A 17,994-nucleotide genomic window follows, 5' to 3' on the forward strand; every position below is an offset into this window, starting at 1 on the left:
GTGGTCCACTACCTGAACCAGGCTTTCTGATTCATAAAAGCTAGTGGGCTAGGAGCTGATGAACACAAACTAGGACAAGACTGATCCCGCTCCCCTTCTACCCCGGGGCCTGCAGAGGTCATGATCGACCACAGGGTTATATCTTGGGAGCGAGCACCCTATAGGATTCCCAGGGAGCTGAAGCTGGGCCTATTCACCTTATAACTGAAATCATTTGAGTAAACGTATCCTAATTAAACAGAAGCCCAATAGCTGGTTGGGTATGCTAAGGCCACCATGCAGGGGCCCCCTCCCTGGGTCTAGCAATGTCCAGGCTAAACAAATAGCACAGGTTTTCCTTACCTATGGCTGCAAAGGTCTGGTGTGCTCCCCCACTGGGGAGTCTGCACCTGTCAGGCCATCTCCCCTGTCTCTCTAAGCTCAAACGGCGAAGGCCACTCTGCTTGAGGTGGACTTGAGAGCTTCGCCGAGGAGACAAGGCCTTCTTCTGCCTCCCACTCAGAGACACAGTTTAGAAAAAATGCTACTAAGATCCTTGATGACAAACGGGGAGGACCGTGGCCATGAAAACTTGTGTGTGCTTAGGGGAGATAGAGGAGGGCCACAGTGGGAGATAATCGTGTCTGGGAAGGAGCAGTCTGGGGATCTGAGGCTGCACAGAGTAACCATAACACTGAGGGGAAAAAAAACCTGAAAAAGTCTAGGCACCTGGTGGGTCACTTAAAGCCAGGAAGGCTTTGTGGAGGTAACATTTATCTTAAATGAACAATGAGGAAACTGCTGGTCAAATCACAAGTGCCTAGGTCTAGGAACGTATGGCTGTAGGGCTCTGTCCGAGCCCGAGGCTACTCGAACGGTGTCCGTCTCGATGGCCGGTGAACCCACAAAGCTCACATGCCACGCACATGCCCGAACGTAGGGAACACATCAAAACGATGTTGGAATGTTACAAACGTGTGAATTTAGCTGAATTTTATCACACAGATTTATGTTTCCTGGAAGTTTCAGGTAAGGGTAGCAATCCAAACTTAGAAAGTTACTTAAGATTCCAAACAGTTTAGCGTTTAAGATAAAACTGTAAGTAAAACTGTAGTCAATGAGGCTGAAACTCCCATTGTGAACAGCGCTAACTAATTATGCATCTTTTCCTGAACTGTCACATGTTTGGCACAAGTGGCTTGGGCCCACCCTGATCCATCACCCAACAACTTAGCACCATAACGCTATGGCCAAGTTGCCTCAATTAGACCACAATCCTATCTGAACTCCAATCACTAACATTATAGTGATCTCCTTACCTTTCACGACATCAGCCACATTACAGGTGGGATCAATACTTCCGATGTGTTTAGGATGAGCTGGATTAGTATCCCCACCAAACAGAAGGGCTAAACAAACACAAAAGGGAAGGGAGAGATTAAAAGCAAAGCAGGCAACACAGGCTTACAAGTTTTAAAAGGATTGTCTTATTCGTAAGAATCATTTTAGCATCCGCAGTGACTTAAAGCTACAGAACACATTTAATGATGGCTGGTCGGCTCCAATGGACTGCCTGCCGGTTGCTGTCGGCGGGTCCGAAAGCAGTGACAGGTGCCAGCTGTCCAATCCCTTTCTCCCTGGTCCGATGTGACTTGGATGAAAAAGTTATTTTCATCCTTAGCCAAGTTTACTCACCTTCTCAGTACCTCTCCAGACACGGATTCCAACATTCAGGACACAGAAAACGCGGACTGCACTGTTAGTGCAGCCTTGCAAAGCATCTCTGCTGTGAGTATCTTAATGCCTTCGTTACAGAGACTGGTCTGCAAAGCAGCCTGCACAAGCAGTCCCTGTTCGAGTATCTTTGTGCTCATTCTTAAAAGTACATTCAAAGAGTTTCACAACACACAGGATTTGCAAAAGTTTGCTTCTGAATAAAAGCCAGAAAAAAGTCATCTGAATCCAAATGTTTACAGGTATAGTTACTTTCAAATCAAAAAGAAATTGGGGATAACTTAGATTCCACAAAAGAAGAATGCTTAAATAAAGCAAGGGAGATTTTAAATTATGAGAAATGACAAAATTAAGGGCATCAGGCCAATACCTAACGTTCCAACTGACGGTGTACAAGCTTAATCAATGACCCCAAAACACGTACATGTATACGTACCCAGACGTATTTAGGCCAAAAATTATGTAAGTAGTTTAAATCAACAGTAATTAGGTTCTTTTTTCATTTCAGTTTCCTATAAATTGTCATACATTCCTATTTTTAAAAGATATCCATTTGGGACCAACCCACATGTATTAATTATTTAACATTCGCTTATCCAAATGAATTAGTAAAGATGTTGTGCTTATTTTCTGGTGATTTAGACCCTAGACATGGAGATGCTTTTTTGCAACAATTATGGGATCAGGCAAAGAGACAATGCTGAAGATGAGCCCAAACTTTTTTGTCACGAGAATTAGTTTTTTTTTTTTCTTATCTGCGTATCATCCCGATGAGTGGACTAAAACTCTGCATGAGGTTATGGTTTAGCAATTCACTTAATCTGATTTCAGGGAGCACTATGAAATTAAAGATCAATTGCCTTAGATTGTCATAATTCCCATTCAATATTCCCAGGATCAAGGTTTTTAAAACCAAAAAGGAGATCACGTAACATCCTAAGCAAGGAACATTCTCTGAGAGCATCCTCCCAGAGACACATCAAAGTAGTGCCTTGCCTTCCCTAGAAAAGTACCGGCAGAGGCTTAAAGGGCAAGCAGAGCTCCTGTCTCTAACAGGAGCATCAAATTTCACAGATTTCTTTTAACCAAGAAGACTACTGAATAGCTTTTTAACAGGATTTACTTAGGAAAAACTAAACTAGAGATCTCTATGTACAAAAATAGAGTTCAGTACATTCTAAATCAAGCAACAAGAAAACACTGGGGAGAAATAACTCTGGGTACCCATTCAAAAGCGGACCGAAACCACAACTTACTGTGCTGGTTAATAAGCATGCGGAAAGAGATGCGGTTGGTATAGAACCGATCCAGAAAATACTGGATGTTACTGCTAACAAATGGATCAAACCCAAATTTCTCCTTGTATTCAATCACTCCTTGTGCCATTGTAGGAACCACATCATTGTGTCTATTTCTGACATTAATCAGAACTTGTAGAAAGCTGTGTGGGAGGGAAACAAAAAGTGGTCAGTCTTTATATTTCATGGGCTGATGCATAAACTTCCCAGCTCTGTCTCCGGGTTTTATATGTGCTGGTATTTTTATAAGTAGAGACATAATCATTACAGGCTATAAGAAGTATTCATGAGAAACTATTACCCAAGTTTTTGCGTGAAACTTTCTATTGAGATTCTTTTGAAGACATAAAAAGTAAAAGGGTCTAGTAAAAATAAATGCTCAAAGAGCTTTTTAGGAACCCAGTGATTTCATGGAAAAGTGATCACATATACTACAGGTTCTATAAATGTTTGGTGGATAACTGCAGAACATATTAATATTTCTTCTGACAACATGAGGATACTCTCCCTAAATCTCCAAGGATTATAAACTCTAAAAGCAACAGCTTCCATGAATAAATAATGAGAAATTTTTTAAAAGCAAAATTTTGAAATGAATTTCTCATAGCAGTAAAACAGAGTGACGAAATGTAGATAGAACAAAAGCAATTAAAACAAACCTACAAGTGTTATGGTATATTACTATAAAGAAACGGAGGGGAAAATATATACTAAGAGTGGTAACTAAGAAAAAAAAGACCAGTCAATGGAACCAAATAAAAAGCTCGGAAAAAGGCCAAAGGGCAAATAAGTATGTGGACATAAAAATTTAGCATATTGAGAAAGTGACATTCCAAGTCAGCAGGGAAATGATTAAATTAGTTGGGACAGCTGGCTAACAATTTAAGTCACATCCCAATTTCAAGCCGTAAGCCAAAAACTTAGTTAAGAGAGTTAAACGTGAAAAAATGAAATCACAGAAAAAAGAAAAGAAAATCAGGTGAATAAGTATACAGTATACCTTGGGGTAAGGAAGGCTGTTCTAAGCTTAATACCACAGGTAGAAACCATGAAGAAACAAATGATAGGACTATGTAGAATTTCAGCAATGTTAAAGGGATACACATTATAAAGTAAACACACACACACACACACACACACACACGGAAAACAGGGGAAAATACATTTGCAAGAGCTACTACCACCCTTAATAAAGGAAAAGCTGAGCACCCCAACAGAAAATGAGGCAAAGGATTTGGGGTCAATGGGAAATTTACCGCAGAGGAAATGCAAATGCCAGTAACTTCCCCTTCAAAACAGTAATAGAAAGGCAAACAACACAATACTATTCTCCACTTAGCAAACTGGCGAATAATAACCAGTGTCATCTAGAGCACGGGAGCATGACTGATGCATTTCTAGGGGCAATTTAGCAACATGTATCAGGAGACCAAAGAGAGTCATTCCACTCCCAGGAATTGATCCTAGGAAAATAACAGGACAAGGCCAACAGCTGTATTTAAGAGCTATCCTTTAGAGTCCTGTTTAGAGGAGCAAGAAAAATACAAACCCTTCTAAAACTCAATGACAGGAGGTCAAATCACATGACTTATCTGTAGATGGATCATTCTGAAACCATTAATAATGGTATTGAGATCTATAATGCCCACAGTTATTTTGTAAAACACTGTGCACATATAAAAATATGGATGCCTAGGAAAAAGTATGGAATGGAAGGAAAATGTTAACAGTGGCTGTCCCCTGGTAATGGAAATTTGGAGTGACTTTCTTTTTACTTATCTGAATAGTCTCATGTTTCTCAGTGACGAAATAAATACTCCTGTAACCAATACATACATACAAAGACAGCAAAGATGAATAAACCAACTTTGAAACGGAATGGAATGGAATGGTCATAATTATTCCAAAGACATTTCAAAACGGACAGTTTGTCCTCTACATAATGTTCTTAGTTTGTCCTCTACATAATGTTCTTTCCAACGTATTTAGAAATTAAGTATCACTAAAGCTAAAGATTTCATTACAGTAGAGAAGCACCTCAGAAGGAAGGAGACTTGCTTCAAGGGCTCAATTCTGAGAAGCTTCCCCGGTCTTCCGGGGCTCTTCTTAACTTTATCATTATGAGAAATAAGCTTGTTCTCAAAGCTGCTTTCACGTCACTTAAATGATCTCCCTGCCACGGACTACTGTATAATCTCTCCCGGACTGGAAAAGGCTCCTACCATGAGTAAAGCCACTCGCTCACCTTCCTTTCCTTTCTTCGCCAGGAGCTGTGGGCTTCTGAAAACCCAACTATCCTAACTAGCTGCGTGAACCCGGGCAGGCCATCAAAACTCACTGAGGGAGAGTGATTATTATTATGATCGCACACACACTGGATCCAGCACTTGGCAGTTTCCAAAGTAGGCTTGTGTCCATGAGTTGCATCTGACAGATAACCTGTTCCAGAAACGGAGACAGGATTCTGGGGAACATACAGCAGCAATTTAAAACTATATACTTCCACAAATCTATACCCTACAATTTGAAGCTAGAGAAGTCATCCTAATTTTTAGGATGACAGCAAAACAAATCGTTACTAGCTAATGACTTCTGAGAAAACAAAGCTTCTAGATTCGATTCATTTAATTTCAATACCTTCAATGGCAGCAGTGGCTTCTAGCATTGAAAACACTACATCCGGGGCTCTAATCCAACGCCTCCCTTCCACAAATCACAAATCCATTAACAAAACACCTAGCAAAGCATAAAACGGGTCAGGATTCTTCTCCCTTATATTCTAATTTACAACTAAACTGGAGCTAGCTGCTCAAGGTTCAAACCGACAGTTTGGGCAGGACGAACGTTGTAAAGAATGATGTACTAAGGAAATGGAACAATGACCTAGGGATCCAGCTCTGCTACTAGCAAACATGACCACTTGGGGCAAGTCATTTCACGTCTCTGACTTAGCTGCCTGAGCCATACAACCGAAAGGGCTGATTCAATGCCTCAAGCTACAGTTGCTTGCATAACACAATGTTTCTTTGTTCTTTTTCTGGAACGCCTATATAAGGCGCTCGGTTTGTAACAACTATGCGGACCAGGCTTCTATGTGGAAATTCTTCAGCACAACAGGCCTGCCTTGTGTGTTCACTCGTGTGTACATGAAACAGGAGGAAAGTGACGTGAAGGGGATACTTAATTTCTCTTAGGGTAAAAAAGAAAGCCACACTCAGAGCTGGGGTTAGTGTTTTTCAGTTAAATAAAAATGAAAAGATAGAGATGTTTTCCATCAGCATGAGAATCAGAGAATTTAGCAGGCTTCATGCATAATAGCAACAAGAGAAGTCAGGTCATTATATTAAAAGCACACTCATTTATGCTGCTCCAAAATAAAAGCATTACAGGTTTTCTGAGCTCAAATGTTATATCGCACTGAAAATTTAAAAAACAACTGTAAAGGACTGAATTGATAAATTCACGTCTCTATAGAGGCCACCGCATTCTTAAAGCTACCACTAGGTGGAACATTTACTGCAATATTTATAGTGAGGGGCCTGTGCCGGTTCACATTGAGTAAAAGGAAGAACTGCATCACGAAACAAAAGTTGAAGTCATTGTTCCTTTTGTGCTATGTACAGTTCTTAACCCAAAGTATTTAAAAATGTCACGTCACGTTGGTACCCATTAGCATACCTAGCGCTCTCGTAAAAAATTAAACTTCTTGGTTCTTAATGACACAAGTTCTATTTACCAAAAAAACATTTTTTCTCCTAGATGTTTTTACTTTCAGGTAAGTTTGGTACCATACTTACTTATCCAAGACCTGTGGATCCTCAGGGCTCCTATTCTCATATTCTAGGAGTTCAAGGAAACTCTGCATATACCTAAAAAAAAATATGAATGACTGTGTTAACTGCCTACCCAACATCCATTCCTCCTTTCCCACCTTGTAAGAGCAGCTCAAACACTCACGCAGGTTTCCACCCTCCCCCTGTCCCCCCATGCAGCCAGGGGGCTGCGGGAGAGGCCGATGCCATGCAAAGCTCCTAGGTGGCCTGATTCTTCTCTTCTCTGGGTAATGATATTTTTCTCGTCACTGATTGCTAACTAGTCCAAGAGGCTGGCTCAGGAATGGGCTTACTGCCTCAGGGCAGGCCAGTAAAAGAGAAGCCACAGTAGAGGTGTTTGGGAAAGAAATTACCTTGCTCTGCTGTTCATACAGTGTGCTTGCTATTTGGGTGTGAAGCCTGGAGATGTTGCAGCTATTCTGTCACCAGGAGGAAACCCAGCCTGAAAATGAAGCTAATGGCGTGCAAAGCAGGGTCTGAATAACCTCACGAATCTTTGAATCGAACCAACACCACAAGCTCATCCTTATGGCTACAGGAGTCAATTTATTGTTTCATTGGGTTTTCTGCTACTCACAAACATATTCTAACTGGTACACCAAATCTACAGTTTGACTAGCCAAAAAGTGCATGTATACTGTAAGGAACACGTATGTGATACCAAAGCACATGACAGGAACTTGGAAACTAGGAAGAAACGTTCCGTCTCAGAGTTAAACCAATCTCATCAATACTGCATCGGAGGAGAAGGAATGCCTCTTAGGTCCTCAGAAACAGCTTCGGGATTAAAAATGACTACATATCTCAATCAGGGTCAGTACAGGAAATAATTGTCCAAAATAACTATCTGGAGAACAGAGAAAAATGGGATTGAGAGAGGCACATTGCTGGAGCAGCTGTATCCAGACAGAACCCGCTGGACCTGGAGGGGATTCAGAGATGCCAATCACTCAGACGTGCGCCATCTCTGCTTTGGATCTGAACATGCCCGGAAAGAATTATCCCTGAATATAATTATTTTGAACAATTAATTACCACTAATCCTACTAACCAGCTTCGGAGATAGGATGAGGGTACTCCCAATAACAAAAACTGACTGTGGAGCACATAAATACATCACCAGGAATAATGTGCTATTAATCAGCCTCACTTGAACTCTGTAACAACGCAGGACATTACAAGTATGCGCATCTCTGGATGTATTTTTTAAAAGCATCCGGGCACATCAGGCTGCGGGTTAGGTACTGTTGAAATCATCAGGTCAAACCTCCCAGAGAGGCCAAAGTCAGCCATAGGCGATGAGGCCTCTGTCACACGCCAGCAGGATTCTAGGGAGGTAACCCGTCCTTTCCAAAGGGGTACTTCATTTAAAGAGCCACATCACAAAGGGAGAGGAGCCAAAGATCACGTGGAGCCACCCAGCCCGAAAGCCAAGAGAACAAAGCAAACACGTTCTATCGACGTGGGCTTTGCAGCCTATTATAGGTAAAAGTCACTTTGAAGAGGAAAAGGAAATGACAGCTAAGAACAATGTATGATCCTAAACTAGATTTCTAAATGGGGGGGGGGGGTGGACGTTACTTAAAAGAAAAGAGCATTATTGGGACAATGTATGAAATGAGAATAAGTTGTCCCGTATTAGAATATATTACTGGACCGGGGCACCACTGCTTAGTCGGTTAAGTGTCTGACTTTGGCTCAGGTTGTGATTTCACAGTTTGTGGATTCGAGCCCGGCTTTGGGCTCTGCGCTGACCGCTTCAGATCCTCTGTCTCCGTCTCTCTCTGCCCCTCCCCTGCTTGCTTGCTCTCTCTCTCTCTCTCTCTCACAAAAATAAACATTAAAAAAAGAAAACATTACTGGATCAATGTTAACTTGCTGAATTTGATAATCATACTGTGGTTTTCTAAGAGTTGATCTTAGGGACATATATACTAAAGTATTTATGAGTGAAGGCACATGATGTCTACATTTAACCCAAATGGTTTAGGGAAAAAAATGTGTATCATATGTGTATGTTTGTACATGTGTGATATGCCATGAACATGTACACATACATACATATGTGCACAGAGAGAGAATGAATATGAGAACAGCAGAAGAAATGCTGCCAAATGTTAACAATTAGTGAATCGGGGTGAAGGTATATGGGAATTCTTGTACTAGTCTTGCAAACCTTTCTGTTACATAGGGAATGATTTCAAAACTGAATTTTAAAAACAGTTAAAAATGACATGCATGAGTTTGGGATGGCTATGGAAGACAAACAGAAGACAAAAAAAGAGCTGACCGAGTCATCTGAGTCTATACTTTGCCAGCAATTCACTTTGAAGCCTGTGACGTAACTCTGACATAAGCGATAGGTGTTGGACTGTCAGCCACCACCGCCAGGCCCAGGGGACTGGACGGACATCTAGCCGACCTACAATCCCCACCACAATGACCCCGATAGTGAAGTCACACTTTCTGGAGAAATTTTCCTAATGATGGTCTCAAAGCAATAAAGAAGTCTCCTGCAAACAAACACTTGCTGATCCGGAAACAAGCTATGCATCTGGGGTGGAAAAGCAGCCTACTTTGAGAGCCAAGTCACCAGGGCCGGTGCTCTGACCTCCCCGGACCCCAGGGTCCTGGGCCTGCCGCAGTGAGGAGCGGCTGCTTGTCCGGAATGGAGAATGGTGCCCGCCCGATATACTGCTTCTCAGACAACTGATGCTTAGCCCTAAGAACAGATTATAATTAATAGTACTGAGGAATCACTGCTGAATGTCCATGCTCCTTCGGTAGCCTAGCTGCCATTAACCCTTTGAATGCAAACTAATTAATAGCTCCATTCTCCATCTATCTGTCCATGTCATTCCCTTCCCCTAAAAAGCTGTCCCTGCCCCTGCCCCTGGTCCCTCCACCCATCTACTCAGGGCAGTGCAAAGCGACAGCAGCCTCTCCTCCCCCCGCCCCCCAAACCCTCTGTGCACCCACAGCACTTCCCCTGTACTGGCTTGAGGGCACTTTTTGTATCTGGCCTCCCTACCTCCTCCAGCTTTCTCGGTGACTTCTACCTTGCTTTTTATAACACAGGAAACACGCAAGGGTCTTGACCATATGCAAATCCTTTCTGAAAATACACCACCTGCTCTTACAGCCTACCAGTCACCAACCTCACCCTGCGGACCTAATGGGTGGTTTGGTCACACATTCGACTGCCCCAATTAAATAACTGTGCCTGAAGCGTCAGAGCTGTGCCTGATCAAACTTGATGTCACACTCGGCTGAGATTTTTTTCTACTTTTCAGAAGGCAAATTAGGTACTGATATTTTTACAATCCAAGGGTCCCCCTTTTTTTTTTTTAATTTTTTAATGTTTTTTATTTATTTCTAGGAGAGAGGGATAGACAGCGTGAGTAGGTTTGGGTCAGAGAGAGAGGGAGTCACAGAATGAAACAGGCTCCAGGCTTGAGCTGGCAGTCAGCACAGAGCCCGACGCGGGGCTCGAACCCATGAACCGCGAGATCATGACCTAAGCGAAAGTCGGATGCTTAACCGACTAAGCCACCCAGGCGCCCCTCCAAGGGTCCCCTTTAAATGACTTCATCTTCTCTAAAAGAAATACTGCCTCCAAGAAACTCCTTTAACAGGAAAAAAGGAGCAAGGCTGAGACTTGACCAAAGCAGCATCAGCCCCTTACCCAAAGGATGGCAGACCAGTGCACAGACGTCACGGCATTGTTATCCCTTTATGTTTTTCTGTGCTAATTTCTCTATCAACGGACAATTACATTTGTAACCAGAAAAATAAAATTTGAGAAGTCAAGAAAGCAGTCTAGTCCACTGAGAAGTATTTTCATTAAGACACTTTTAAATTGTCACTTAAAAAAAAACAAACACGTATAACTGCTTGGAAAACTCAGCTATTCCGAATGACTCATTCCCACACTGGCATACGTGTACTTTTAGGGAGAATGGTCTCAACGCCAAGTGTTGAGAGCATTATGGGAAGACCCATCTAAAGCCACAGTATTTACTCACCAGCTCTGTACCAGCCTCACCGAAGGGTGGTTAAGCAAGTTATCTGGCAGAAGATTCACTTCTCTCATCGTGTTAGCCAGTCGTACAGGAAGCTCCTTTCGTAGGAACATATATGAAGTTTTCTCACACGCATTATCCCTCCCTATTAAAAGATAATAAATGTTCCATGATTTTATAATCTAACAGAGTGCTCTTGTGATGGCACGGTTACCTGTCAGGAAGAGAAAAGTGAACAATCCTGCAGTCTCCAGCTCAGTGTTTATCCTCTGAAATTGCAAGTTGAAGAAAATAATGTAATTAGAATAGAAAAAGAACATTTATTCCAACAGGCAACCTTGAAAGCAGTTTTTTTTCCCCTTAACGCAAGTACATCGCTAGTGTTATCAGCAGCGATATAAAAGTGACCTGGGATATAATCTGAATTCGTTTTCAAATAAACACTGTGGGAAAGCTGCCAAGTAGAAAAGCAGGAGAACAAGCAAACCCACTCCTGCTCACAGGGGTTTCCAGAAGGCAAGAGATCCACTCATTCCACAAACATTCACCTACTGTGTGTCAACTCATTCCTAAGGTTTTCTTCAAATGTGTTTCTCCAGAAATCAGAGCTCTGTCACTCGGGGAAACGGCCACAGACCTGCTCTGACCAGGACACAGGGCTCAGGATGTGCCAGAGAAAGCAGCTCAGAAGCAGAGTGACCGACTACGCGTGGCAAGCCCGAGAGGGTAAGACACAGTACTGACCACAGAAGCAGAGGTCACGGAGTCTTCTGTCGGCTGCCCCGTGCTAGTGGTGCATATAGTTTACGGAACCAGGACACAGCGCGGGAAAAGGTACCCAGCCCAGGAGGAGGAAACAGGAGCACCTTCCCCAACTGCTCTGTGACCAGAGTAGTTCCACGTAGGTCTTGCCCCCACTCCCAGGTCGTGCTGCAAACCCGGATGACGGTGGGGGGAGGGGGGTCAGGATAGAAAGGATATGAGCTCTGGGGACAGAAATGTGCTTCGGCCCCAACTGAGCCCCCATGTTGGGGGTATGAAACCTTGGGTAAGCTTCTTAACCACTCTAAGTCTCAGCTGCCTTAATCTGAAAAATGGGAATGAAAATTCAGTTTTTGTAAAGACGAAGTGTGATAACGCATCTGGAGCCTAACACAGAGCAGAGGAGCCACAAACATCAGTCCTTCGTGTGCTCTCCGTGACTCTTATGGGTCCATCCCAGCCCCCTCCCCTGCCATAGGCCTTCCTGAGGCTCCATACTGCCGTGAGGATGTTTGTGGATGGACAACTGGGACACCAGGCTCAGAGAGAAACAAGCAAGGCTCGGGTAATGATTTTCTTCTTCTTTTTTTAAAAATATAATTTATTGTCAAGTCAGCTAACACACAGCACATACAGTGTGCTCTTGGTTTTGGGAGTAGATTTGGTGATGCATCGCTTACATACCACACCCAGTGCTCATCCCAACAAGCACCCTCCTCAATGCCCATCACCCCTTTCTCCCTCTCCCCTACTCTCCTCCAAACTCTTCCCATTCTTCCAAAAGTGAGACAGGCCACAAACCAGAGATCCAGAAGTAAGTCTGATTTGCTAACACTTGCAGCCAAGTTCTGGTTTATTCCTTTCCTCTCCCTGCTGAATAGGACTGAAAATAAAGAACTTTGGAAAGTCATCTGCAGTATGTTTCTTTTTTTTTTTAATGTATTTTTTGAGAGAGACAGTGTAAGCAGGGGAGGGACAGAGAGAGAGGGAGAGACAGAATCTGAAGACAGTCTCGAGGCTCTGAGCTAGCTATCAGCACAGAGCCCAATATGGGGCTTGAACCCACGAACTGCGAAATGATGACCTGAACCAAAGTCGGACGCTCAACCGACTGAGCCACCCAGGCACCCAGAACCTTTCTTTCTCCCCCTGACTCCTGAGCCCCATTATCCATTTTTTTAAAAGTTAGAGTAAGAGATTAGTCTTAAACAATCCATCCCTTTCTCCCATTACTCGAAGTGAATATACTGAAGGCCCTGGGTACATCTTTAATGAATCAATAATTCTGTCTTCCATTTTTCCCCCAAGTAAGGAAGTAGGGCGTAGTATCCCAGCAATGACCTTCCATCACCTCCCATGGCCTCTCTGTGCACATTTGTTTCGCTTTAGATGATTAACATTGAAAAGGACTTCGGCTGCTTTGCTTCAGATACTATATATCATTCCTAAAATATTCCATATAATTCTTGGAGACGAATCATTTTAAATGCACTGAAAATACTGATTTTTAAATCACAGTGAATCACATCACAAAATGAAGGACCTGTTATTATCTAAGGTAAAATGTACAAGTAACTTTTCACACACCAGGAAAAATACTTAGCAACCTGGTTAAATAGAAAAGACGCCTTTTTTTTTTTTTTTTTTTTTAAGAACAAAAGAAGTGATGAAGTACTCCCTGTAGGAGAAGGAAGTGAGAGAATGGGGGAGAAGAGGAAGGCGGCCATGGGGGTTGAATCAGAATGGTGAGTGGCAGTATGAACTTGGGATTTCAAAAAATTACCTGAGTTTCCTGACATGAAAAGTTTCCATTCTTAAACTGCCATGTCCACATCAGCAGCAGCAAATTGGAAGCCAGGGTCAGGGGAACGGGGAGGACCAGGAGAAGTGGGGGGCGGGCTGGCAGATGGCAAGGGACGGCTTGGTCCCTGTCTGTGCTGGAAGCCCAAAGGGCTAGATGGTTTCAGAAATTCAAGGTTATCAGATTTTATGAAGGTAAAAAAGGAGTATGTACGTGTATTGTGTAACATGGTCTCTCATGTAGACACAATAAAGCTGCAGTGAAATCTGCGAACACTTACATAGAGCAGGATAAAGACCATGGCCTCGAATAAGTTCAGGTCATGTTTTGCCAGCAAAGGTATGAAAAAAACAACTTCAACATTTAAAGGCTTTTGGACTTGAAAATTCAGATAAAAGACTGTAGACTTGGGGGTGCCTGGGTGACTCCGTCAGTTAAGCCTCTGACTTTTAGCTCAGGTCACGATCCCATGGTTCGTGGGTTTAAGCCCCACATCGGGTTCTGCACCAGTGGTGCGGGAGCCTGCTTGGGATTCTCTCTCTCTCTCTCTCTCTCTCTCTCTCTGCCTCTCTCTCTGCCCCTTCCCCTCTTTCTCTGTCTCTCTGAAAATAAACATAAAAAAAAAAAAAAAAGGCTGTAGACCTACAGAACAATAACACCAAGATCATGTGCCAGACTTAGACTTGGGTTTGAATCCTGACTTGAGCCTCGGGAGCTCTTATGAATGTGACAAGTGACATTACACTTGTACCCCTCAGTGGATCAGCTATAAAATAAGAACAGTATCTGTTTCAGAGAGCTGTAGTAAGGGTTAAAAAGTGCTTAACGTTTAACATTAACAATGTCTTAAAATTCTGAAGAGGGGGCTCATTAAATAGCCATCACTAACGATGCCAGCGATGATAAAGCAGAGAAGCCTGCAGTCACGGGATGCCAGACCAAATTATCTGATACTAAACTCCGAGAGCCGGCTGCATTCTGGTTCAGTGCGATTGCCTCTACTCATTTGATGAGTCTACATAATTAAAAACGGATTAAGAAGGATTAAAGTATGTTGTGTCCCTACCAACCACTCTTATTTCTTTTAAAATAAAAGGTCTTGATGCATATATGGGTCAACTCTGCATGAACTAGAAAATCCAACAACCTGGAATGATCTAAGACAACCGAATACCAGGAAGCCTTTAGTCTAGCCATCTTGGACGATCAGCCTGTTGTCAACTTCAATACAAAGAATCGTGTTTTGTCTCTGGAACCCCCACCCCCACCCCAACCATGGCACCCATGGGAGTATCTCACCTACGGTAGTTCCTCAGTGATTTACTGGAAGAAGAGAGAGTACTTTCAGAAGTTTGGAGTTTTAAGAAAGAATACCTGAAAAATTTCTTTTGCCTCCTACATTCTTATTTAGCTTTAGAGATTAATTTTTTGTACTCAGGTACCTTAATTACACAGGGGGGTAAGTCTTTTTAAGTTAATTAGTGAACCTAAAAATAAATATGAAAGGCTAAAATTTTTTTAACCTTTCTGTGGTTTTTCTCATGTAAGTTGAAAGTGTCTTATCCCGTGTATTAATACTGGATATTCAGTTTAAATAAATCAAAGGGTTCCAACAATCTTTTTTTTTTTTTTAAGTAAACCTAAAAAAAAAAAATCCTTTTGGTTTTAACTGAATGTCCTCTCAGAAGGCCTCAGGTTTTATGTCTGGCATATCTAGTATTTTCCACTTATTCTTTCCAGTTATGCAGCTTCATTTTTTCCCCACTTACTTGGCTTCCCCACATTCCTTAATTTTGATTTTCCATTTTTATTCCATATTTCTCTGTATGCTTCACCTTATTCGATTTTACCAGTTAAATTTTTTCCTACCATCAGTTGAAAGGATGATGAGGGAGTGGGTAAAGGGCAGGAAAAATTCTGAGCTTAACTACATCCGTGCACATTTCTTTAGTTTTTCATGCTCATATGATGACCTTTCAATTCTCTTCTGCTCTGTTTTGCAAACTTTGCCCTTTCATTGAGAAGTTGGAGACAATCACTACATATGCAAAGGGTATGATTTGCTTTGTCTAAAGAGGTTCCAAATAACTTTCCATTCACCAAGACACAGGATGAACAGACAGAGAAACACAAATGACTTTTGAGCAAGGGCAAGAGGCCCTCTCGGTGACGGTTACCGGTAAGAAAAGAGTGTCTGACCTGCCTTCTGAGAGCAAGAGTTGACTTACTCTTTACACCTGGTTTCCATCGTGGCCTCTATGCCTGGGAAATCTTTATTAATCCTCTTTCTGAATAATTTACAGGAAGTAGAAAAAAATATTTCTTCAGTTAATAAAAGTGACCCGATAATGTATCTTATAATTAAAGCAGAGGGTTGAGCACATGCCGCCCACCAAATGGAGGGCCCCCTGTCTAGATTACTTGAGGGCTTTGTCCACATCCTTCAGCTTTTTTTTTTAAATTTTTTTTTAATGTTTTATTTCTAGGAGAGAGAGAGACAGCGTGAGCAGGGGAGGGTCAGAGAGAGAGGGAGTCACAGACTGAAACAGGCTCCAGGCTCTGAGCTGGAAGTCAGCACAGAGCCCGACGCAGGGCTCGATCCCACGAACGACGAGATCATGACCTAAGCGAAAGTCGGACGCTTAACCGACTAAGCCACCCAGCTGCCCTCACATCCTTCAGCTTTAACACTTGGGTGTGGGGGAGATGTCTGGGAGAGGTGGTGATGAAATCACAGAGTGAAAAAGGAGAGCAATAAAAGGAAAAATTACAGCAAGGTACCAAAAACCAACAGATTGATAAGCTCATTCTAGTTATGCTGTTTTTTTCTAAATACTATCAATTACATGTGTGAGTCTGCAATGTATTTTTACCATTAACCACGCACAAATGGCTGAAACATACCTGAGAAAATATTTTAGGGACAGCTCTGATTTTTATCCAGTTACATTTATAACATTTCAATCTTTTGAAAACACTGAATTTTAGAACCATAATTAATTAAGTTTTAGACTTGCCAGGGCTAAACAATGATTAACTGTCCTTCAAAAGAAATTGTCCTTCACTTATACTTTTAAAATATTTACTCCATGTCCAGAAGTACTACTTCACTGCCTAAGAAGTTTCACAGACTTCCTATATTTGGGAAAACTTACTCCTGAGTACAGAGATCAAGATAGGTAGATTAGGGGTCTATCAAGCTTAAGGCTGCCTCCACTCTAGGTCAGACTGTGTTTTGGTTATTACAAATAGCCAGAAACATCAGAGCCGTAGAGCCAAAGACTGGGGATTTTACTCACACCTCATTGCCTAGCAAATTCAATGCCCCAGCAACACCCAGACATTACACTACTTCTCTCAGCTCAGTGCCTATCTCATTATGCTCACCAATGCCATGGGTTAGGAATTCAGACAGGATGCAGGAGGGAGAGCTTGTCTGGTACCTCAGCTGGAAAACTCAAAGGCCAGGGCTGGGGAGGCAGTGACTACTAGACAGGAGGGAGCTAGAAGCTTCTGAAGGCTCCTCATTTACAAGCCTGAACCCTGGGCCGACTGTGTGCCAACTAGGATTGCCTACCAGAGCGCTATCTGGCAGCCTCTCCACAGGCCTGCTCACAGCACGGAGGCCTTGGGTTTGCTGGATGCTTGCGTGGGTTCAGTGAACAAGGCGAAGCTGCATGGCCTTTTACGATCCAGGCTTGGAAGTCAAACAGCTAGTCACAGCCTGCCTAGATTCCAGAAGGAGACAGATCCCTCCTCCTCTTGAGAGAGGGCTGGAAGGGCACATGGTAGGAAAGCATCACTGTGGCCATCTTTAGAAAGTCGGACTTGCCCTATGATGTTCATGAGGACGTGAAGATGGTTTATTCTCAAGTTATATTTTAAAGCACTCTTTAATTGCCTGAACTTGTTTCCCCTGGGGTCATTTTTGAGTGGCCATTTGCTGATCTTTGGCTCTCTCTCACTGTGGACTTACCTCAGACATCTGGTGGTCCGCACCTGTTCAGTAATGCTGTGGCCTTCAAAGACCAACTAAGTGAAGACCGCAGACATCTGGTTTTACCGGGTTTTTGGGGCGGGGGGGGGTGGGCGGCAGTACCTAACAGCAAACCAGGATCCTTAATTCTCCTTAAGTAGTTCACTCAATGTCTTTAGAGAAGAGTCCCCATGTGCCCTCTACTTTACCTACAGATAACTGCCTACCTACTAATGTTCTGACGGGCGGGGTGAAGGATGGCCCCACTGTTCAGACTTCTAGTGCATCCCTCAGTTTTGAGCCAGCCCTACCTGTCCCTCCCACCCTCTATCTGTGGTGCGCCACTGAGGCAGAAGCCCCCTCCTGGGCCCTGCGTCCACCTCAGCAGTCTCCTTGGCCACAGTGCCTTTCGAGTATGTTCTGGACCCGAGTTGTCCTGTGCTGGAGCAACCAGCCGTGAGGAGAAATTTGAATATTCAGTTGTATTATGGTATCAATGATGAAATCCCCCAGTGTGATAAGAACACTCTTGCAACACTCAGGATATACATACTTAAGTATCTAGGCGGTAGTCCTGACATCCACAACT

General features: G+C 42.9%; 1 protein-coding gene across 1 annotated transcript in view; it reads right to left on the reverse strand.

Moving 5' to 3' along the window:
- Positions 1-17,994, reverse strand: part of PDK3 (pyruvate dehydrogenase kinase 3) — a 66,827-nt gene that overhangs the window by 31,837 nt on the left and 16,996 nt on the right. Inside the window, exons 2-5 of the mRNA XM_039257243.1 lie at positions 10,870-11,011; positions 6,809-6,880; positions 2,970-3,154; positions 1,299-1,388 (exon numbers count right to left, since the gene is read on the reverse strand). Coding sequence (XP_039113174.1) covers positions 1,299-1,388; positions 2,970-3,154; positions 6,809-6,880; positions 10,870-11,011 — 489 coding nt within the window. The remainder of the gene's footprint in view (positions 1-1,298; positions 1,389-2,969; positions 3,155-6,808; positions 6,881-10,869; positions 11,012-17,994) is intronic.

This window comes from Hyaena hyaena, unplaced genomic scaffold (assembly GCF_003009895.1).
Source record: "Hyaena hyaena isolate Hyena2069 unplaced genomic scaffold, ASM300989v1 scaffold_611, whole genome shotgun sequence".
Classification (NCBI taxonomy): domain Eukaryota; kingdom Metazoa; phylum Chordata; class Mammalia; order Carnivora; family Hyaenidae; genus Hyaena; species Hyaena hyaena.